This window comes from Pongo pygmaeus, chromosome 11 (genome assembly GCF_028885625.2).
Source record: "Pongo pygmaeus isolate AG05252 chromosome 11, NHGRI_mPonPyg2-v2.0_pri, whole genome shotgun sequence".
NCBI classification, from domain to species: domain Eukaryota; kingdom Metazoa; phylum Chordata; class Mammalia; order Primates; family Hominidae; genus Pongo; species Pongo pygmaeus.
In genome coordinates, this window is record NC_072384.2 from 78,610,927 (window position 1) to 78,636,279 (window position 25,353).

The following is a 25,353-nucleotide window of genomic DNA, read 5'->3' on the forward strand; positions in this document are numbered from 1 at the left end:
ATCAGATTGTGCCATGGACTGACCAGGTGGTCCCAGTTTATCTTAATGTCCTCAGAGGACTTACTTTTTCATTGTCTACACAATCCATTGGAGATATTTTCAGGATCTCAACACATCTAATTCAGCTACAGGGGAAATTATTAGGTTGTGATGTTTACCTTTTGTGGTGATTTCCCTAAATGAAACAGGCTAACTTAATAGAAGGGAGGGTCTATTTATGTTTTATCCACAATAAACCTCAAACATAGACTTTTTAAAAAAGGCTCTTAAATCTGATTGGCTGTTAGTGTCTCCTGGGAAAGTTTTAAAAACACATATTTCCAGACTCACCCCCTATCCACTGAATCATAATTTATATTGGTAGGGTGAAAAAAATAAGGATTTAAAAAAAATCTGAAGCATTTTATTTGCAATCAGGGACAAGCAAATGACACTTACAATCAGACAAATTTTGGAACCACTGATCCAGAATATTCTAAGGTATTTAATGAATAGGTAACATTTGATTTAGAATAATTGATATATAATTATACCAAAAATTGGAAGATAGATTCTATAAAAATAGTAGTTTAAACCTTAAAACTTTCAACTAACTTGACTCTGAAAATTACGTTATTGTATTAATGACTTCTAAATCTAAAATTTAACTTTAGTTTTACAAATTACTTCATTCACTCAATAAGTATTGAGCTAGCCTGTGGAAGATACAATGACAAATAAACAAAATCCTCACCCTTAGACTCCTTGAATGATTGTTACACCAATCCATCAGGAGTTTAAACAGCCCTGTGCAATATTGGATATCATTAGTCTTAATTCATAAAGATGAAACTGACGCATTTCTTCCTACTTTCTTCATTCACATCATTGTCTCAACAAAGGCGCCACTAATTTAGAAGGGAAAAGGATCCAAAAGTACAGCTGGATATAAAGAACCAGTTCTAATGTTCTATAACACTGTAGGATGACCATAATATATATTTTCAAATAGCTAGAAGAAAGGATATTGGATGTTCCCAACACAGAGAAATGATAAATGTTTGAGATGATAGATTTGGTAGTTAGCCCAATCTGATATACATACATATGTTATATGCATTGAAACATCACTATGTACCCCATAAATATGTACAATTATTATGTATCACTTTAAAGAAAAAAGCTAAGAAAAGGTAAAAAATATGATCAGGTTTTTCTTGCCCAAAATTGTCTATATGCCCATGTGGTTATTTTTACCTTCCTTGTAAAATTTTTGTAACTATATTTATAATAGTACTCTATTATATATATATTATATATAAAGGAAAAATCCTTACCTCTAATGGTATGGAAGAAATCACTTGTCTTCTAACAAAATTCACTGAAAGCTAGAATTTCTTCAACTCATCTTTTTGCAGGCTCTGGTTTTCAGCTCACCACTAAGTATATGCACAAGACTCTCATTCTATACTCAATAATCTGTGAACTAGCTGCAAATGATACTGGGATAGGCATTCCATAACTCTCCTACACTGAATGTGGAACATCTAAAAAGCATTATTCAGCACCTTTTATGAACACAAGCTCAAACGGGAAACAAAACAAGTGTGTAGCAGAAAGTGAAATCAGTCTCTGCTTTGGGGTATCTGAGAAGCCGTCTTATTGGGTCTTAAATATGTGCAGGGATTTCAGCTGGTGAGCGTAGAGGTGGGCCTGGGGAGAGGGCAAGAATGACCTGCCATGTCCCAAGTAGGAGAGACAGCTCGAGCCAGAGCACTGAAGCAAGGGGGTCAGTGTTATCAAGAGAATGTGGAGGACGATTCTGGATCATAGAGCAATGGAGCTAATGGTGTCTGGAGAATTAATAAGAGTTTCCTATAGGAAGCGATATCTGAGCTGAGACCTCAAAAAAGCTGTGGGAGTTATCTAGGCAAAAAAGGAGTGGAGGTGAGGTGGGGAGTGAAGGTGGGGTGGGGAGTGAAGGGTGACAGAAAAATGAGATATTAAAAATGAAAAGAGATATAAAGTGAATAGGAGATAGAACCAGTGAGATCTAGAATAGGATCCATTTCTCCCAGAAATGAGGGGAAAGAGAAGTAAAAGAGAGAAGCAAGGAAGAGACAAAAAGAGCAATTTCACTCTGTGTGACTAAGCGACTTTGAGATTAGTAAAAGCCTGGCTCCATAGTGGTTGAGAATTTTAAAAGAGCACGAAGGTTTTGGACTAGTTGTTATGGGGAATGGAGCAGGGAATTAACAGATGATAAATAAAGGGATTTGTAAGGCTAACTGGTAACAGATAAATTACATTTTAAATAGAACCAATCAGAACAATTATGCTAATTGTTTCAGAATTAGGAAGAAACAGAGAAACCGGGTGACTGAGTTTACTCACAACAGTCCTGGTGGTCCACGCTGAGTAGCACAAGGACAGAGGCCAGAAAAAGAGAGAAGGCAGGGAGGTTGTGATGAGAGAAGTTTTGGGTGATGCCATAAAACAAAGTGTGGTGGCCACAGGAGTGGGAAGCTGAAGCTAGCTGAAAATAGGCCTTTGGAGTAAAGAAGGTCAAGGAAAGCGAAGGCTAGGGCATTAAATAAGTCACTAAATGGCTAAATTAGCACAGGAAGGTTGTAGGCGGTTCAGAGATTGACTGTGTTAAGGTTTAAGAAGTCCTCTCAGGTGTTCACTTAAAGTGGATTCAATTTCACTATTATTATCATGATAGCAAAATACCATGCAATATAATAGTTTTAACTGCAAAAAGCCATGCTTTCCGGGACATTTTATTTAAGGGCTGACAAATGCCAGGAAAAAAAGAAAGATATATGAGGAATTTTTGTAAAAGTCAAAACTGAAAATACTTTTCTAAGCATTTAAACTTAACGAGCTGGTAAAGATTCTGTAAGCAAAATAACAGCAGGTAGTTTTAAACCTCATGATCATAGATCATAGAGCACAATGTCTTTATTTGCTTTCTTAACTCAGCCCTTTCTTAGATGGGCATAAATATTTCGCAGGGACTTTCTAAATTCAACTTTCCCTTGGCAATTAAAACATAGGGTTCACTAAGCTTTAAATTGAGCTGCAAATTAAGGCTAGAATAGGGTTATCAATAAGAAAATCCTATCATTGTGTGGACATTCCCAATGCTTGCTGGCAAATTCAATACTATTTGTATATATTTTGCCTGTTAGTAATAAAATGATTTCTAATTTATGATCTGTGAAAAATGACATCTGCTTTTAATTGGAAAGTTCATTAAAGAATCAGACAAGTAAAACAAATTATTCACTAAAATGAAGACAGAGGAATTGAAATGCTCTGATGCAGATGTCTTACTCTTTGGAGAACTCATTTAATTTCTGCCTTGAGACATTTCAGATTCAGACCCCACTTTATTTTTTAAATTAGATGAAACATTATAAAACAGACTCTCTTTCATTTTATTGATTTTCTTTGTAATCATCAGATATGTGAGCTGATTTACTGAAGCAATATATTTTATAGTGATTTTACAATTTTTTCACATACCTTTGGTGAAGGAATTTGGGGAGGTAATGAAAGTTCAAATAGCAGAAGAGTCTGCTTTTTTATACAGGTTAATAAGTGCAGCAATGAGAAGAAAATTGTTCAACAATGCCTGTGAAACACTTGGAAAATATGTGGATATCCTGGACACTATGATTATACAAACTCTGGATATTGCTATATACCTCTTTAACTACCCACGAGACATATAAGTAGCTCCTTTTTTACTAAATATAAGTGCTACTTCTGAGGAAATATTCCTATTTTTTAAAATAAACAATCAGAACATTTAAATACTTGTCTTTTGATCTTCAATTACCTGAGTAATGTATCTAGGACTAAATACAAACAACAACAAAAAAATTAAGTTGTAAGCTTGGGCAAACATGTCCACACCTTAAGAGACTCAAAGATTTATTTCGACTTATGTCTTCTGAGTTTTAACAATGACCTAGTATTCTGACTCTATCACTTATACTCTCTTTCATTGTGCAATTATTTCCCTCATAACCTTTGTTGTCCAAAAGGGAGCCCCGAGACCAGCAGCATCATTACCCGGGAGCTTGTTAGTAATGTAGATACTAAGGCCCCACTCTAAAGCTGATGAATCAGAATCTGCCTTTTAAAATATATGGGTAATTCATGAGTACACTGTAGTTTGAGAAGCTCTGGTCTAGAATACACTGAATTAGCAGCTTTTTACAACTAGACAGATGAGCAAAACACAAATGAACAAAGAATATAGAAGGGGAAACTTGCAGATGATATGATCTTACATGCAGAAAACCCTAAGGAATAATTTTTAAAAATTAAAGCAAATAAATTAAATCAGTAGAGTTGGAGAGTATAAAATCAATGCTAAAAAAAATCACTTGTGTTTCTATAGAATAGCATTGAACAACCTGAAAAGGAAATTAAGAAAATGATTTCATTCATGGTAGCATCAAAAAAAGTAGAATACCTAGGAATAAATTTAATCAAGGAGATGGAAAACTTATACAAGGAAAATTACAAAACATTGTTAAAAACAATGAAAAACCTAAATAAATGGCAAGATATCACATGATCATGAATTGGAGAACTTAATGTTGTTAAGATGGCAATACTCCCCAAAGTATTGTAGGGATACAATGCAATCCCTATCAGAATCTCACTGGCCTTTTTTGAAGAAATGGAAATGCTGATTCTAATATTAATGTGGAATTGAAAAGGACCCTGAATAGCCAAAACAATCTTGATAAATAAGAAGAAAATTAGAGAACTTATACTTCCAGATTTTAAAACTGACTACAATCCTACAGTAATCAAAGCAGTGTGTCAAACTGGCATGAAGAGAGACATATAGATTTACAGAATAGAAGAGTCCAGAAATAAACCCACACATCTGTGGTCAATTAATTTTCAGTGAGTGTGCCAAAGTCCTTCAACAGAGAAAGAATTTTTTTTCCAACAAATTGTGCAGGGACAATTGAATATCCACATGCAAACTAATGAAGTTAGACCCTTACCTCACACCATACACAAAAATTAACTCAAAATGGAACAAAGATCTAAATATATACACTAAAGCCATCAAATTCTTAGAAGAAAACATAAGGGATAAATTTTCATAATTTTGGATTTGATGATGGTTTCTTAGATATGACACCAAAAACATAGCAAAAAATTTAAGATAGATAAATTAAACTTTATCAAAATTAAAACTTTTACTTATCAAAGAACATTTTGGTCAAAGGGCTTGAATAGACATTTTTTCAAGGAAGATATACAAATGGCCAGCCAGTAAATGAAAAGATCTGCAACATCATTAGTTATTAGGGAAATGCAAGTAAGAATCACAATGAACTAGCACTTCATGCAGACTATGACGACTATAAAAATCAAACAAAATGAAAAATAACAAGTGCTGAAGAGGATGTAGAGAAATTGGAATATTCTACCTTTCTGGTAGAAATATAAAACAGAGCAGCTGCTATGGAAAAATAGCATAGTAATTTCTCGTAAGTTAAGCACAGAAATACCACATGGTCTAGCAATTCTACTCCTAGGTATTACCCAAAAGAATTGAAAAGAGATATTAAAAAAAAAACCATATACATGAATGTTCATAGCAGCACTATTAACACTAGAAAAAGATGAAAACAACCCAAATGCCTATCAACTGAGGAATGGATAAATGAAAGGTGGTATATCCATACAATAGAATATTATTCAGCCATAAAAAGGAAGTTTTAATACATGCTGCAACATGGATAGACCTGAAAAACATGCAAAGTGAAAGAATTCAACACAAAAAGCCATTAAATATTATTTTATTTAATGGTATTTCCAGAATAGGTAAATACATGGACACAGAAAGCAGATCAGTGGTTGTCAGGGGCCGAGGGGAGAGAGGAATGAAGATTGACTGCTTAATGAGTATGGTGTTTCTTTTTGGAGTTATGAAAATATTCTGAACTAGGTAGCCATGATAGTTACACAATACTATGAATTTACTAAATGTCACTAATGATAAATTTTATGTAATATTTACCATTATTTTCTTAAAGCCCATATTATGTTGTGTTTCTGTTGTGTGAGGCATTGTGCTAAGAACTGTTATATATGGCCAGATGTGGTGACTCACGCCTGTAATCCCTGCACTTTGGGAGGCTGAGGAGGGCAGCTCACTTGAGGTGAGGAGTTCGAGACCAGCCTGGCCAACATGGTGAAACCCCGTCTCTACTAAAAATTAAAAAATTAGCTGGGGCATGGTTGAGCATGCTGGTAATCCCAGCTACTCAAGAGGCTGAGGCAAGAGAATTGCTTGAACCTAGGAGGCAGAGCCTGAATAAGCCATGATCGTGCCACTGCACTCCAGCCTAGGTGACAGAGTGAGACTCAGTCTCAAAAAAAAAAAAAAAAAACAACAAAAAAACACACACACACACACACAAAACTGTTATATACAACCGCGTTTAATCTTCACAACAAACTCTGTAAATTAGGTACAATTGTTACCCCTTTCACAAAAAGGGACTGGAACCTAGGCCCAAATACATAAGAAATTTGCCCAAGATTATATCAGAAGTAAGCAGAGATGCTCAAATCCAACTCCAATTCCCTTGCCTGAGGGCTGCCATGCTGTGTACTGCCTGGGAGTGTCCCATTCACTCTCTGCTAAGTAGTCTAAGACGCTAGATGTTGCCACTTCAAATAATGTATATCTACACGGTTTGGTAACATGTAATCCTTAGAAAACACATTTAAAATATGTGTTAAAATGAGGAAATGCTTATGATATAATGTTAATTGGAAAAAAATCACATTGAAAAACAACACATACAATTTTTTGTGTATACATACACATGTATAGTGTATACGTGCACACAATACACAATTTTGGAACACTCATATGTAAATGTTTTATATTTCTTTCCTGCCTATTTCCATATACACCCACATACAGTGTGATTTTAATTTTATTTTGTTTAGTTTTATGTCATTTCTATTTTTTTCTAAAATGAGAAGGTACTGTGTAATCAGAAAAATAAAACAATAAACATATTTTGAAAGAGACTTTCTTGCATTGGCTCTACTGATGATAATTATGCATTTAAATTACTTAAATAAGCTTGTGGGAGATTCTGCTTTACTTCCTTATCCTATATTTATAAATATTTTTTAACTTTAAACTGAACTCTTTCCTTTGACTATAGTTTCTGTGGGACCTAAGCATTGGTATTTTCTGAAGATCTCCAAATAATATTATTTGAAGGAACTTGGGGCCAAGATCACAAATCCAATTTATGAAATCACTCAGTAACAACTAGAAAATATTTTCAATGACTTGGAAAATCGGATTAGATGATGAATCATGGAAGATGGTTTTAATCTTGAAGCTGAGATACATGAATGCTGCTATATTAAAACATTTAAGATGATGTTTCTATATACAATTTTCAGTTTTGCTTCTCTCCCAGAACTTTAAAAATTATTATTAATCAAGAACTTCATAAACAATATATGTCATAATATAAGACAACAATATAAGAAGTCATGTATAAAAATTAAGAGGGACATGTACATAGATGAACACATGGGCAAAACATCTAAGTTGGTGCCTCTTAAATTTTAGCATGAATACAAATCCTCTTGGGGAATTTGTTAAAACACAGTCTTATTCAATAAGTGTGATGGGTGGATTTGAGATTCTAAATCTCTAACAACTCTCTGATGCTGCTGTTGTTCTATGGGAGTCACACCTTGAATAACAAGGCTATAAGTTTCATTTAAGCCTTAAAGATAGAGATTAATAACCTCCATCTCGAAAGAGATCATGCCTTTCCTAAAGTCACTCCCATTCAAACCGCAATAGTTTCTTAAGTGATTTTCTGTCTTCTATCTCCCTCCCATTACTGTCATTCACATTGTTTCCAAGGTAATCTCCTAAAATGCAAATCAGTTGAAGCTATACTTTGCTTGGATGATATTTCATTGCCCATCTGGTCTCAAATCCAAATGTTTACAGCAGCCAGGCACATAATGTGAATGAATGAAGCAAGGGTAAGAAGGGGGGTAGGTCATGAGGAATAGTGGCAAACTAAGGAATGTGGCAGACTGATGTGCACATACCTTTTCTAAAAGAAACAGGTATTACTGGGCTCCAACCAGGAGTCACTATGTCTATGTGGGAAGATGAGTCTGATAATGCCAGATCTTCCAGTTTTTTTAAAGAAACAGGAAATCTAGATTTCTTTTTTAACAGAAACTCCAACATTTTAACATTGACTTTTTTTTTTAAGCCAGATGCCCACCAAAACCTACATAGAATCTCTAGGAATGAGATACAGACATCAGTATTTTTTCAACACCCCCCAGGTGACTCCAGTGTGCAGCCAGAGTTGAGAAGCACTAATCCACACATTCCCCCATGGCACGAACTACAAAGGGCCTGAACTTAACCAAGGGTTGAAGCTATAGAAGTACAGATTGATTCCTGAAGGGAGTTCTACTATATGAACATTATTTCTGATGTGTAAGAGAAGGAGTGATTATGCCTCCTCGAAAAAAAATAATTAGCAAGTATTTGTTTGCATAGTATTTTAATACCTCCTACAACAAATTCTGAGTTTCAAAGGTTGAATTCAAGCTTTGGGGCATCAAGTTGATTTATAATACAATTTAAGAGTATTTAAGGTTTTAAACCAAAGGATGGTTTATAATCATCCATGTCTGCTATTTCATTGTCTCTTATATACACAAAAGAAAAAAGAATTTTCATATTTGGTAAAGAAAGTATAATTTAAAACAATTACCCAGAGTCAAAGGTCGTATTTAAAAATCCTTTAGTTCATTTATTTCAACACATCCTGAATAAAGTATCACATTTATTAAGAGCTATGAAAGTTGCTGTATTTCTTGTTCTGAATGTATTCCAGTAAGAAATGATAAAGACATTCTCAAAGTTTACTTAGAAAGAACTTACTGAGTAGACTAACAAGCCATATACACCAGCTTCCTGCTGTTGAATTTAGCTGTGGGTAGCAGAGAACACCTGCTTTCTCTGTGTTACCAGATTATTTATAGGAGCTTCACTAATGAATCCTCAGCTTGATGCCTTATTTCTGTGTTAAATCTTCTTTGAAAGGAACATTTCCTATTCTGTGCCTCATATCCACACCCAAACAAAAGTCCAAAATGTAATATGCTGCTTACTATTTAAGGACATATAAAATTGAATTTCTTTTCCATGAACAAGAAATTAGATTGTTGAAAACCCACAGATAAAAACTATTTGGAAGTTTACACTATGGATGGGAAAGGAAATAAAACAATATTTTTGGAGTCACTACTAAAATGTGGATGCTTTCACAAACATTTTCTTTTTTTTAACTTTTATTTTATGTTCAGGGATACAGTGAAGGTTTGTTACATAGGTAAACTCCTGTCACGGGGTTTGTTGTACAGATTATTTCATCACCCAGGTATTAAGCCCAGTCCCCAATAGTTATCTTTTCTGCTCCTCTTCCTTCCCCCATCCTCCACCCTCAAGAAGACCCCAGTGTCGATTGTTTTCTTCTTTGTGTTCATAAGTGCTCATGATTTGACTCTCACTTATATGTGAAAACATGCAGTATTTTGTTTTCTGTTCCTGCATTAGTTTGCTAAGGATAATAGCCTCCAGCTCCATCCATTTTCATGCAAAAGACATGATCTCATTCTTTTTTATGACTGCATAGTATTCCAGGGTGTATATGTACCACATTTTCTTTATTCAATCTGTCATTGATGGGCATTTAGGATCATTTTATGTCTTCCCTGTTGTGAATAGTGCTACAATGAACATTCACATGCATGTGTCTTTATGGTAGAATGATTTATATTCCTCTGGGTATATGCCCAGTAATGGGATTGCTGGGTTGAATGGTAGTTCTGCTTTTAGCTTTAAGGAGTCTCCATACTGTGATTTACATACTCCCATCAACAGAGTATAAGTGTTCCCTTTGCTCTGCAACTTCACCAACATCTGTTATTTTTTGACTTTGCCATTCAGACTGGTGTGAGATGGTATCTCATTGTGGTTTTTACTTGTATTTCTCTAATAATCAGTGATATTGAGCTTTTTTTTCATGTTTGTGGGCTACATGTATGTCTTCTTTTGAGAAGTGTCTGTTCATGTCCTTTATCCGCTTTTTAATGGAGTTGTTTTTCTCTTGTACATTTGTTTCAGTTCCTTATATATGCTGGCTATTAGACCTTTGTCAGATGCATAGTTTATAAATATTTTCTCCCATTCTGTAGGTTGTCTGTTTACTCTGTTGATAGTTTCTTTTGCTGTGCAGAAGCTCTTTAGTTTAATGAGATCCCACTTGTCAATTTTTGCTTTGTTGCAATTGTTTTTGGTGTGTTTGTCATGAACTCTTTGCCTATTCCTATGTCTAGGATGATATTGCCTAAGTTGTCTTCCAGGGTTTTTATAATTTTGGGTTTTACATTTAAGTCCTTAATCAACCCATCTTGAGTTGATTTTTGCATATAGTGTAAGGAAGGGTTCACCTTTAATCTTCTGCATATGGCTAGTCAATTATTCCAGCATTTATTGAATAGGGAGTCTTTACCCTATCACTTGTTTTTGTCAGCTTTTTTGAAGATCAGGTGGTCATAGGTTTGCGGCCTTATTTCTGGATTACCTATTCTGTTTCATTGGTCTATGTGCTTGTTTTTGTACTAGTACCATCCTGTTTTGGTTACTGTAACCCTGTAGTATAGTTTGAAGTTTGGTAACATAATGCCTCCAGCTTTGTTCTTTTTGTTTAGGATTGCCTTGGCTATTTGGGCTCTTTTTGATCGTATATGAATTTTAAAATAGGTTTTTCTAGGTCTGTGAAGAATGTCATTGGTATTTTGATAAGAATAGCATTGAATCTGTAAATTGCTTTGTGCAGTATGGCCATTTTAATGATATTCATTCTTCTATCCATGAGTATGGAATGTGTTTCCATTTGTTTGTGTCTTCTGTGAATTCTTTGGGCAGTGTTCTCTAATTGTTATTGTAGAGATCTTTCACCTCCCTGGTTAGCTGTATTCCTAGGAATTTAATTTTTTTTGCAGCAACTGTGAATGGGATTGCCTTTCTGATTTGGCTCTTGGCTTGGCTGTTGTTGGTGTATAGGAATGCTAATTATTTCTGTACATTGATTTTGTATCCTGAAACTTTGCTGGAGTTATCAGCTGAAGGAGCTTTTGACTGAGACTATGGGGTTTTCTAGATATAGAATCATGTCATCTGCAAAAAGAGAGAGTTTGACTTCCTCTCTTCCTATTTGGATGCATTTTATTTCTTTCTCTTGACTGATTGCACTGGCTAGGATTTCCAATACTATGTTGAATAAGAGTGGTGAAAGAGGGCATCCTTGTCTTATGCCAGTTTTCAAGGGAAGGGCTTCCAGCATTTGCCCATTCAGTATAATGTTGGCTGTGGGTTTGTCATAGATGGCTCTTATTATTTGGAGGTATGTTCCTTCAATATCTAGTTTATTGAAGATTTTTAAAATGAAGGAGTGCTTAATTTTATTGAAAGCCTCTTCCACATCTATTGAGAAAATCATGTAGTTTTTGTCTTTAGTTCTGTTTATGTGATGAATCATATTTATTGATTTGCATATGTTGAACCAACTTTGCATCCCAGGAATGGAGCCTATTTGATCGTGGTAGAGTAGCTTTTTGATGTGCTGTTCAGTTTGGTTTTGTAAGTGTTTGGTTGAGGACTTCTGCATCAATATTCACCAAGGATATTGCCCTGGTTTTTATTTTTTGTCATGTCTCTGCCAGGTTTTGGCCTCATAGTATGAGTTGGGGAGGAGTCCCTCCTCCTCAATTTTTGGGAATAGTTTTTGTAGGAATGGTTCCAGCTCTTCTTTGTACCTCTGGTGGAATTTGGCTATGAATCCACCTGGTCTTAGGCATTTTTTTTGTTGATAGGCTATTTATTATTTGTTCAATTTTGGAGTTCATTATTGGTCTGTTCTGAGAATCAATTTCTTCATGATTCAGTCTTGGGAGGTATATGTGTCTAGAATTTATCCATCTCTTTTAGGTCTGTATAGAGGTGTTCGTTGTAGTTTCTGATGGTTATTTTTATTTCTATGGGGTCAGTGGTAACATTCCCTTCATTATTTCTAATGATGTTTATTTGGATCTTCTCTCTTTTCTCCTTTATTACTCTAGCTAGCAGCCAATCTACCTTACTAAGTTTTTCAAGAAACCAACTTCTGGATTCATTGATCTTTTGAATGTTTTTTCATGTCTTCATTTCTTTCAGTTTAGCTCTGATTTGGGTTACTTCTTGTCTTTTTCTAGCTTTAGGGTTGATTTGTTCTTGCTTCTCTAATTCTTTCTGTTGCAATGATAGGTTGTTAGTTTGATATCATTCTAACTTTTTGATGTTAGAAAGACATTTAGGGGAGAACACTAAATGTTGGGCATTTAGTTCTATGAATTTCCCTCTTAACACTGCCTTAGCTGTGTCCCAGAGATTCTAGTATGTTGTATCTTTATTCTCATTAGTTCCAAAGAACTTTTTGATTTTTGCTTTAATTTCACTATTTACCCAAAAGTCACTCAGGAGCATGTTGTTTAATTTTCATGTAATTGCATGGTCTTAAGTGATTCTCCTTGTCTTGACTCTATTTTCATTGTGCTGTGGTCTGAGGGTGTGTTTGGTATGATTTCAGTTCTTTTCCATTTGCTGAGGATTGTTTTATGTCCAATTATGTGGTCAATTTTAGAGTATGTGCCATGTGGTGATGAGAATAATGTACATTCTGTTGTTTTGGGATAAAAGGTTCTGTAGATGTCTAATATATCCATTTGGTCCAATGTTGAGTTCAGATATTGAATATCTTTGTTAATTTTCTGCCTTGATTATCTGTCTAATACTGTTAGTAGAGTTTTGAAGTCTCCCACTATTATTGTCACAAACATTTTCTAATTGAATTTTCAAGGCTCTATCTTACGGGTGAGGAAAGTGGGGCTCACAGGGATGTAATATATCCAAGGTATGTCATTCATTATGTAGTGAATGGCATAGCAGGGGTTTAAACCTGTTTTTCTCCATGTAGATGCAACCAAGTATAGGATTATAGTCAACTTCTAGATATTGCATTGCTCCCAGAACATATTCTGTTCTGGAGCAAGGGAAGACAAAGAATATAGAACTATAAGCATTTGGTCATTATAATTCCCTTTTCTCTAATCTAATCTGCATGTTTTTTTTTTCTTTTGGTTTGGTTTGTTTTAGAAAGCCTGCTAATTCAAGTGAGAAGAGGCTAATAAAGTGGCTAAGGAAAATGTATATCCAGCAAAGGCTGCTAGGTCTTTCCAGAAATCCTAACCCTGTATATAGGACTGGCTTCATGGTCAACTGACCTGTGCAATCACATAGAGCCTTATGTTTAAAAGGTGCCCATGCTGTCCCCATACTGAAATTCTCAATAATATTTTAAGAAAACCTTCCATAATTTTATTTTGCACTGGGCCTCACAAATTATATAGCTGGCTCTTTCTGTAAAGTGAAAAGTAAGGTTTTATAGATCACAGAACTTTTCTGTGGGAGACAAAAGGTGGTTGAGTCTCAGGGCACATGGCTGTCTACATACAATAAGGTTGGATGCCATAGACAGGAGATATGCCAGGGGAGAACTTTTTAGGTGTGATGCTTTCTCTCCTTACCTCCCTGGTCATTGCTCACTTTCTACCTTTTTTGGATAGAAAATAGTACCCTCAGTCCACTACCAGTAAGAGAGAAAAAACAGGATCCCATGGAAATCTAATCAGATGGACAGTTGATATTAGAGAGGTAGGCAACCTGATTTGTTTCTTCATGTGTCCATACCAACTCTCCACCATGTGAGGTGGGTAGCCCAGAGAAATAGGTCATAGATAAAAGCAAGGTCCAGAATCTAATCACTGGGAGGTCGTCCAAGCGGTATACTCTTTTGTGTGTGTGGTGGAGGGGGGGTGTTGGGGGACAAATGGGAATGGTTGAATCCTAATTGTAGCAAAAGAAGTCAACTGCACTTAGGGGTAGTCTCCCCAACTCACCCACAAGGGGTAAGTTAGAGCACTGGCTTTCATATCCCCACTATACCAAAGTTACTGATATCCCAATGGAACATTAACTCACAGGGATAAACAACATCTGTTGACCACAAGCAACACTGAAATACAGAAGAAGCAGAATTAGTGCACTGGACAGACCAAAAATTTAATATGTTAAAAAGTATATGAGGAAAGATATATGAGGAAAGATATAAAAAGATATGAGGAAATACATTAGATAGGTAAAACAGAAAACCATTTATGAAGAAGAATCAATGTCAGCAATTGGGCATGAAAAATGTAATAGCTGAAGTGAAGAACTTGACAGGAGGGCTGAATGGCAGAAGGAGTACAGCAGAAGAATCAATGTCAGCAATTGGGCATGAAAAATGTAATAGCTGAAGTGAAGAACTTGGCAAGAGGGCTGAATGGCAGAAGGAGTACAGCAGAAGAAAGAATGAGTGCTCTATAAGATCAGAGATTAGGAAGGAATAAAGAAATGGGGGGAGGCAGTGATAAATTAGGAAGGATAGAAGTAGAACATCATCTACATAATACAACTTTCCAAATTTACATTGCAACTAGAAATTAGCATACTGAAGAACACAAAGAACCATATGAACTAGACGCAAACAGTGTTATGGCAAAAAACAATGAGATCTATGGCTTCATTCTATTTATGCAAATTGAAACACGTAACTCTGTATTTTAGAAATAGGACTATGTCTAAAGACATATGTTGAGCCCATTAGAGTAGGTCCCTGTGAGAATGAGAATGTGAGGGATAGAGAGAATAAAGGGGAAGACAATAAGGTAAACCAAAAGGGAAGTGTAACTCTACTCTGAGGGCTAAAAAAATGTTTTTAAAGATATTGGGTGGATAGATAGATAAAAGGAGGTTAAGTGATTATCTAAAGTCACCAGGGAATCACAAAAAAAAACTAAAAGGATGTTTCTTCTTCACAACGTAAAAGACTTACTACACAGACATTAATCAAATCTCCTTTTCATATCAGGCACTGTCCTATGTACTGGGAATACCAAGGTAAGATACTATCTACTTTAAACAAATACTGCTACTTCCCCCGCCCAGACTTATTCCTTTCAACCAGCTCTGGAAAGGTGTTTTCTACACTCATCTTGCTTTCAATATAACAAGCATAATTGATACTGAAATGTACATCCTATCTCCTTTACAGGATTTGAAAATTAAAGAAAGTTTTGAGGTCATCTAGGCCTACCTCTCGTTGCTTCAGGAATCTCTTCTATTTCCCAACCTGTGGAAGTCTATTTTTCTGTCATGACCACAAATTATTATTTGTTTCCTACAGAATGGCTGTGGATAAGTCTATTGCCTGTAAGACAACTCTCCTTAGCCTCTCTTCTCTGGCTTACACATTATGAGGACTTTAACTCTCATCATAGACAGCCTGGTCTGATTGCTGTTTGCCTTATTCTGCCATATTCTGGTTTGACCACCCCCTCCTAACCAACAACTCATATTCCATCCATCTGTTCAAACCCCATCCTTCCAGAAAGCTGTCCTGGATCACCCCAGAATAAAGTACCACTCCCCCTTGTGCATATACACTGATGGGGGTCTCTCTAAACCCATATGATTCGGAGATTCCTGAAGACTTAATAACCAGTTATCTTGCCAGTAAATTCTCTAGTGTCTGAAATTCATGGCAAATATCTTTAGAACCTTTTTGTATCTACAAGTTATATTTGAGCATTCATCTTCATTTGACTGAATCAGTCTAAATAATTAGTCAACATTTTTGTAATTTGTAATTAAAGATGGATTTAAGATTGATGGCTCTATAGCCCAACCCATAGTTTGGAAGGAAAATCTTACATTGGAAAGAATGCTTCACATAAATCCCAATAAATAAACAAACCCCCCCCCCTTTTTTTTTAGAAAATAAATTTGCCAGGTATGATAGTTCATGCCTGTAATCCCAGCACTTTAGAAGGCTGAGGTGGGAGGATCACTTGAGGCCAGGAGTTCATGACCAGCCTGAGAAACATAGCAAGACCCCGTCTCTACCAAAATAAAAAATAAAAACAAAATTAGCCAGGTATGGGGGTATGCAGCTGCAGTCCCAGTTGCTCGGGAGGCTGAGGTGGGAGAATCGCTTGAGCCCAGGATTTCGAGGCTACGGTGAGCTACGAATGCACCACTGTGCTCCAGCCTGAGTGACAGAGAGAGACCCCATCTCCAAAAAAGAAAAAAAGGGAAAAGAAAAGAAATTTACTCTCAGGGATGCTGTAGAGAAATAGGTTTCTATGCCTCACTTCTCAAAAACAGTTTGGCTTGAAAACTACTTGAGTACATGGGGCAGTACTCAGCTTCTGCACAAGATGCAGAGTAGTTCAGGACCCTAAAGGAAGTGCATGTACTTGTCTGGAACCTCCCAGGCTCAAACGATCCTCCCACCTCAGCCTCCTGACTAGCTGAGTAGCATGCAACACACCTGGCTAATCGTTTAAATGCTTTGTAGAGATGGAATCTCCCTATGTCATGCAGTCTTGTCTAGATTATTATTTATTTCTAAACACAAATGAGCTATCAAGACATGAAAAGATATAGAGGAAACTTAAATACATATTATTAAGTGAAAAACACCAATCTGAAAGCCTACATACTATACGATTCTAACTACGTGACATTCTGGAAAAGGCAAAACTATGAAGACAGTAAAAAGATCAGTGGTTGTCAGGAGTTGGGGGTGTGGAAAGGAATGAACAGGCAGAGCACAGAGGAGTTTTAGGGCAGCAGAATAATCTGTATAATTCAATGATGTTCAATCATTCAATACATATCATCATACATTTGTCCAAACCCATAGAATGTACAACACCAAGGGTGAACTCTAATATGAGCTATGAACTTTGGGTAATAATGATGTGTCAATGTAGGTCCACTAATTGTTACAAATGCACCACTCTGGTGGGGATGTTGATTATGGGGGAGGCTACGAATGTGTTGGGGCAGGGTGTATATGGAAAATCTCTATACCTTCCTCTTAATTTTGCTGTGAACTTAAAACTGCTCTAAAAATAGTCTTTTACAAATTATTTTTTACATCCCTTATACCTGCAACTTAATAATATTGATAGAAAGAATATCTATATGCTTTTTTGTTTATGGACATCAGAGGTTGAAATATGAGCTATAAACTATGAGAAAAACTGTGCCTTACTAAGGTCAAACATTAACAAATATTCTACTCTAGACTGTCTTCAGGGCTAGAGGAAACCATAACTCCACATTTATCGTGAATATAACCCCAAGGGATGTCTAAATTATGTGTACACTATATACTGCTTTTTTTGGTATTAAAGGAAGTAGCATCCTATGCAATTCTGGTGATCTCTTGTGCTTGGCATTTGGGGCTTTTGATAGAATTTTCACTGATAAAACTTGAGTTTGATACAAACAGAATAAATTGCCATATAATTCAATGAAAAAAGTTAACCTCCTAAACAGATAAACAAAATGCTGAAAATTTTTAAGAAATTAAAAAATAATCAGTCATTATTAGTCAACAGTCTTCTGTAAGTGCACCTTTTATCAATCAAATATTCAAACCAAACACTTTGAATGCCTACAAGACACTGGAGTGTTCAAACAGAAGCAAGAAACTGAAACAAACGTGTCATGATCCCCATGAAAAGATTTAAGTCTAAATAAATGCAATCTACTGCCTCTGTCCTCATCCTGCCTACTCCTAACCTCCCAGACATGTGAATATTTGACTTGTCTAGCCTGTATTCAACTATTGTCTAGTAGTGTTGGCCCACTGTTTTGTAGAGCTTTATGACTTAGCTCTACCTACAACTATCAATCATCTAAAATATTAATATACAAAGTTCTCTACATCTTGATAGTGATTATTCACTGTTCCCATCCCTTCTACTATGATGGACTTCTGTTTTCTTGCAGATCAATATGGAGCCTCTGTAAAGAATTTTGGAAAGTATTTACAGACCCCTAGATGTATAAATGCACTGATTTTCAAATAACAAGACACAACGGAGAGAAGGTCAACCACAACACCGGTGCTTTATTCATCTTGCTTTCAGCACTTCATGCTTGCATTTTAATGCATTCTGTATACCTACAAGTGGCTGCCTGGCTGGTAGCCATTACTTCTTGTGAAAGTAAGAAATCTGAAGCAAGTTAAGGAGCAAAAGACATGTAAATTGGAACAACAATCAAATTATATCTGGAAGTCAGAAAAGTGATGACTCATAGTGATATCTCAGTGTAGAAAAAAAAATTTTTTAGAAAGCTAAAATGTATAATGTTTAAGAGCTTGGGCCTTTGTATTAGACAAAACCTAGAACTGAATTTCAAATCTGCCACTGACAAGATATATTACACTGGTCAAGTGACTTGGCATTTCCAAGCTTTTGTGTTTTATTTGTTTTGATGCATAAAATGGGGAAAATAATACTTCCCCCTTAGAGATTTTATGATAATTTAGATAATGGATCTCATATACATAGTATAGTGCCTGGCACATAGTAACTATTCAGAAAAATATATTGTTGTAGAAGCTGTTAATTTGTTTATCATTATTCTGGAAGCCCTGTCAATGCACAGTGGTATTTGCTAATGTTATTGGGATTTTTTTTACATGAATAGTAGATTAATCAGAGACAGTTCTCAGTTCTCCTCTAAATTACCCACAGAAGTATATTCAAGAAAAGTTCATGCATTTTTCAATTATTTTTAATGTGTCTAATATATATCTTACCTTTGCTTTTATTATCAGTTCCTCATGCTTACGAATTAGATCCTCATTGTCTGAAAGTGACGAACCTAGACTTTGTTCCTGTAAATCTCTTATAGTTTTCTGAAACCAACAAGTAACCTAGGTAAAAAGCAACAAAGAAAGATCAAAATTCAAATGATCAGAATAAGTGAGTAAAAATAACCCTCAACCTTTCAAAACTTAAGCTACTTTAATTTCTCTTTATATAAACTATCTCATGTATTAAAATAGTATGAACAAGTTTAGAATTTTTTCTTCATTTAACCTCTACACGCATAAAAGAGAAAAAATCCCAAAAAAGTATGAAAATGACTAATCAGTTCAGTAGATTACACGGCATGAATAAAATGAAAATCTCCTAACAAAGAATCAAAATAGATTCCCAAGCAGTCCAAAAATCATGAATTCATTTAAAATATATCTTCTTTCCTGGAAATGAATATGAATCCAAGTATAGTTATATAAACCCACATGAAGATATTAAACAGCATAGGTAGAATTATGTTTTCTGCCATAAAATAGACTATGTAGAAATATTTAGTTTGCTACAAGTGCTGGAAATCTATATCCAGAAAATAGAGATGTTACTAAAACCCACTGACATTATAAGTGGTAAGGGCATGACTCACATTTTCATTGACTTGATTTAAAATACATGCCATATACAGTGCTGAAACTACAAATAGCAAAGGACTTGAAATAATCTGTACCTTTTTAAATGATGCCAACACTTGACATGGGGGCCCTGGATGCAGATTCCTTATCTCAATTAAAGCAGACTTAGATTTTTACTCTCGAATCCTGTATAGCATTATCCTTATGATCATATCATAATGACTGATTCTTAAGAGACTACTACAAGCTAGACAGTTTGCTAGTTGCTTTTTGGGCATCATCTCTATTTCTCTCAACAACTTTATAACAGTCATGATATCATCATTTTAGAGATGTGGTAACTGAGTTTTGAAGAGGTTAAGCAGCTTATCCACAGCCACATAGTAAGTAGCAGAGACAGAATTTGTCCTCCAGTCTGCAGGATTTCAAAGTCCATGCTCTTTCCATTGTGCCCTGCTGCCATGCTTGAGTTATTTAAAGTCTTACAGCCCTGCCATCCGCGGGAATGACTTCAAATCTGAAAAATGAACACTGGCAGCCCATTCAAAACAATGGGCATATAAATCCCAAGCCTGATACTATGTCTTTCCCCAGCCTAGGTTGTCTTGCCTGCAGCAGTCTCAGGATTTCTCTGAAATCCTGTAACATGGAGAAATGTGTACAACAGGTAGCCAAGGAGAACTCTAGATTAGATCAGAAGTTCCACACAATAAATGCACATGACATGTGTGTGCATGCACACACACACACACACATCAGAGTTAAGGGCTCACCTAGAATAGGACACACCACTTATAGGGCTGATATCACAAAGCTGACTATGTGATCAAAAGGTCTACACCAACTCTTAGTATTTCTCAGCATGGAATGGGCAGTTAAAATACAGGATGGAAGCATTTCTCCAGCTTTCTGCTAATTGGAAATGTCTTTGTTAACCAGCATTTTAGCCCATCATTAGTGCAAAGAAAATAATACTGGTGATCTTATATCAGTTTTCATGTGACATATATCTCATTTTCTTCTGAATATCTGGTAATCTATGCACAAAATACACGTTATCTAGTTAGTACCCATGATACACAAGTATTGTGCTTAAGTATTTACAATTATTTGAAGACAGTGTTTTTCTGGTATCCAATTAGAGCTAGATGATATGTACAATGTGACTGTGAAAACACATAGAGAATATTTTATCAACAGCTATAAAATTTATTATTTTATTTTGTAAAACAAAATAATTTTCTCCCAAAAATTCTGTGAGCCCCCATAAAAACACAACTAGAGCAATGATTTAAGGGTTTCCTCAAAGTAAAGTGGATCACAAATACAACTAACTTCCAGAGATAATTTATCTTATTAAACAAAAGTGAGTTTTATTTATTCTTAGCTAAAGTGGGAGGGACTTGACATCTCAAGAATGCTTTAATAGGGACAGTTAATACAGAATCAGAGTGGATGAAAAATGGGTACAAACAGGTGTTCTCTAATCTCTAAAAACAGGTGAGAAGTCTGAAACCTCAGATAATCTTATTAAACTTTGTGAGTCAAAGACTTGTCATCTAACACATGCCAGCAGTGATGAAAGCTGGGAAAGAGTGAGTTGTTTTGATTTTTAAACAGTATCTACTGACCTCATCTTCCAGATTTGGCACATACTATTTCAACTCCCAAAAGATACTATTCCTGTAAGACAATACTATTCCCTTTAGGAGAATGTAGTTAAAGAAATATGATAATGTTCAGTGTATCCTGTTCACGTTCCTGCCTGTTAAATCATGCTGACTCTCTAGATCTACAAATTTTTACTACCAGATGCATCCTGGAAAGAAACATAAAAACAAGTTGGCATAAAACTCAGAAGTAAGTAGATCATCATAAGGGTGTTACATCTCATTATGAGGTATTCATACACAGGAGCAGACTCTTCGATCAGATTTACCATGTATGCTGTGGGATGCACACAAAATAGGCTCTCAGAGTCCTTCTGATGACACAATAAGACACCCTAAATAACCAGGAGCATGTCAATCATAATATTCTGCCACCCAGTAAATCAGTCATTGTGCCCAGCGAGTAGCTACTGCAGACAGCTGCAAAGATATTCTAAGTGCATTTTTATAAGCTTTTAAATTATGTCAGCTGCTGTCCAGAAGTCTGAGTGATAAGTACAGTAAATGATGCACCAGGACATTTATGTAGAACATGGTCCATGCAAAACTATGAAAATATGAGCCACAAGCTGAGGAGATGTACAAAGGAAGGAAAACAAAAAGTATTCGAAGTATGCACTGGAAATTGGTTCTGGGCAATGATGGATTAAAGGGGTTAATTAGAATATTTTTCCTTTCTTTCCAGTTTCTATCTTCCAGTTTCATCTGAGCAATGTGTTCATGGTCATCCCATTAATTTGATAGGGCATTCTAGGTACTTGATGCCCAGAGGAGATAGAACTCAGCAGAGGAGTGAGGCAGATCTTTGTGTGTGGTGTGTGTGTAGTGATGGGATGACATCTAACACAGAGTGAAAAGAGATGGAGAAAAAGGAAAGTCAGCAAAGATGCAGAGAGGAAACAATCAGGAATGTTCAATGAAAAAAAGAGCTGCCTTGGAAGTTAAAGTGGGGTGGCAGGAAAACCTGCACTGTACAATATGGTAGCCTCTCATCATACATAGCTGTCTTGTACTTGGAAAGCGACTAGTCCTAATTGAGACATGCTCCACATGTAAAGCACACAGCAGATTTCACAGACTTAGCATAAAGTATAATGAAAATATCTCATTAAGAATGTTAGTACGAGTATGAGTATGGTGGTTCATGCCTGTAAACTGAGCAGTTTCGGAAGCTGAGGCAGGTGGATCGCTTGACCTCAAGAGTTTGAGACCAGCCTGGGCAACATGGCAAACCCCAGTCTCTACTAAAAAATAAAAAAAATTAGCGGGGTGTGGTAGCACACACCTGTAGTCCCAGCTACTCAGAGAGGCTAAGGGAGGAAGATCACCTGAACCTGCAAAGTTGAGGCTGCAATGAGCCAAGATCACGCCACTGCACTCCAGCTTGGGCAATAGGAGTAAGACCCTATCTCAATAAAAAAAAAAATGTTAGTATTGATTACCTATTGAAATAACATTTTAGATATGTTGGGTTAGTTTAAAAATATTGCTTTTCATCCTTTTATATGGCTTTTTACTTTTTAATTTTTTACTTTTAAAATGTGGCTACTAGAAAATTTAAAATCACATCAGTAGGTTGCATTATATTATTATTGGATGGTTCTCCAATTAAAATATATTTGGACTATATTTGTTAAATGTAGACTTAAGGACTGAGCTTTAATTAAGGGTATTTTAAAAAGTGGAGTCAGGAGAAGAGCAGTGTGAGATATCAGTTGGTAGCATTTATGAACATCTAAGTGGGGATGTTGGCTGCTACAGTTTTGATGTATGTCCCCTCTAAACCCCATGCTGAAATCTGATCCCCAGTGTTGGAGATGGGATCTAATGGAAGGTATTTGGATCACAGGAGCGGACCCCTCATGAATAGATTAATGCCCTCCCTTGGTGGGGGCTGTGGGCGAGTTCTCCCTTTATTAGTTCCCAGCAGACCTGGTTGTTAAAAAGAGCCTAGAGTCTCCACGTGTTCTCTTGCCTCCTCTCTTGCCACGTGATCTCTGCATATGGAAGCTCCCCTTCACCTTCCACCATGGGTTGAAGCAGCCTGAAGCTTTCAACAGATGCCCAATCTTTCAGCAAGCAGAATCATGGGCCAAATAACGCTTTCATCTTCATAAATTACCCAGTTTCAGGTGTTCCTTTGTAGCAATGCAAAATGGACTAAGACATTGGCTACATTCGTTGGCTGAGTAAAGGATGATAGCTTTCAGGAAAGCAGAAGTGACAAAGGGGCTCCTTCCCACATTTTTTTTTTTTTTGATTAGGTATGACATGCATTTCTTTGCAGGTCTTGTTCATCACTGAAGATGCATGAGGAAAGTTGATACAGGGATGTACCAAAAAGAGTGGGAAGGTTGGAAGAGTGGGACATATTTAGTCTTTGGCAAAGAAATACTCCTTTTTTTTTTTCTTGTTGGAAGTCCCACTTTGGACCCCTGCTGGTAGATAAGAATGAAGACTGTAAAAGAAGTTAACCAGCCATCCTCCCAAGAGAAGTATTAGGTACGAATTTAGGCAGGTTACAACATAATTTCAACCAATTTGCACCCCTCCTATGATAGAGATATTTGCCTTTCAATAGACGAGGTAACAGTTCAATAGACAGTTCAATAACTTGCCTAATTTCACACAACCAATCAGAGGAAATTCTTGTAGGTAGGGACAGAAATGCCAGTGTCAGAATTCATACTATGCAATATTTTTCCTGCTCATTATATACATCTGCAGAAATAAAGGATTCTGGAGAAGAGAAATGGTTCTCATTAGGCTATATTTATGAACGTTCTTAAAATAAAAACCAAAATGCAAAGCTATGGTTATAGAATCCAATTTTAACACAGAAATAAGTCCCGTATACAGTCAGGGGCTCTGTGAAAATAGTTCATTAGAGAGGAGAATGGATGTGTGGGTCAGGCCTCTCAGAAGGAGTCTCTGAGAGCAAGAAGCCAGCTGTGGGCAGTGGTGACAGCAAGAGCAGGCTGAGAATTTCAGTTCCCAAACGACATGTGCCAAAGACAGGACTGAAAGATGGGGCATGCAAGTGGTAGAAAATGCTCTCTGATGGTCAAGGATAAACAACTCAGGCGGCAAGAAGGTGAACTTCTGCTGCAGCCCGAAGCAACACATCAGAATGCCATAAACCACTGCAGTTTATTTTTCTGCAATTTGTTCTACAATCTGAAATCAGATCTCTTTTATCTTTATTTAAAATATGCTGGAGGAGGTGAGCCAGCAATAAGCAATTCAAACGACCTTAACAGAAATGCTTAAGGGGAGATGAAAATCTCATCAAATTACTTTCATTTTCTTTTCCATGTGCAGAACTTGCTGAATAACCAGGTTCTGTTAAGTACAAAAAACTGATAAAGGAAAAAAAGCATCAGTTATTTATCTTCTTTAACCCAAGACTTTTTGACAGTCTCTCTGGCAATTACCAAAAACACACACATATACAGAAATGTTTTCAATTGTCGTTGATGGTCACAGGTGACAGTTCTAATGCCTGCTTTGATTTTGAAGGCATGTTTCCATAGGGCTTTGGGTCTTTTTTTTCTTTTTTTACAGTAGGGGAACCAGGTGTCTTTATTTTGTATTAGACAATACAGTCAAATGAGCTCTGGACTTAACTAGCAATGACCAGACTTGAAATATCCATTTGGTCCACTAGATGATTCTAATGCATATTAGAAGAGATGCGAAAGCTGTGTTGCTGATGTTTGTACCTGCAGATTTGGGAGGAGGGCAGGAAAAAACAATTACTGCCAAAAACGTGGATCGGGTTTCCATTTTTAGATGTATTCTGGGACTGATCTAGTTATTGGCCTGTTATTATTTGGACTTAGAGATTCCAGGAGGACAATGCTCACAATTTTCTTCTGTAGAATTTGGGAGCTGTTTGTGAATTACTGAAATCAACTGGAAGGTATCAGTATCTCCTCAACAAATTCCAGTATCAAATCCCGGTATTCTCTGTTGATGGGCAGTAGGAAAGCTAAAATATGTTATTTTAAGGCAAACTTGTTACTTTATGAACAGCTTTACATACAATCCTTTTTCCTGTCTAGAATAATAATTTTATGTATTTAACTATTCTGACTTGTATTAGCATATAATTTCTCTTCTCACATCTATATTTCATGAAAAAATGGCACTAAGGACTTCCCTTCTTAACATTGCCCACAACAATTATTTGTGTT

The 25,353-nt window shown here is 36.1% G+C and overlaps 1 protein-coding gene across 2 annotated transcripts in view; it reads right to left on the bottom strand.

Moving 5' to 3' along the window:
* Positions 1-25,353, bottom strand: part of CCDC141 (coiled-coil domain containing 141) — a 218,010-nt gene that overhangs the window by 94,859 nt on the left and 97,798 nt on the right. For both annotated transcript variants that reach the window (XM_054477409.2, XM_054477408.1), the window contains exon 6: positions 18,855-18,971. In XM_054477409.2, the coding sequence (XP_054333384.1) occupies positions 18,855-18,971 (117 nt within the window). The remainder of the gene's footprint in view (positions 1-18,854; positions 18,972-25,353) is intronic.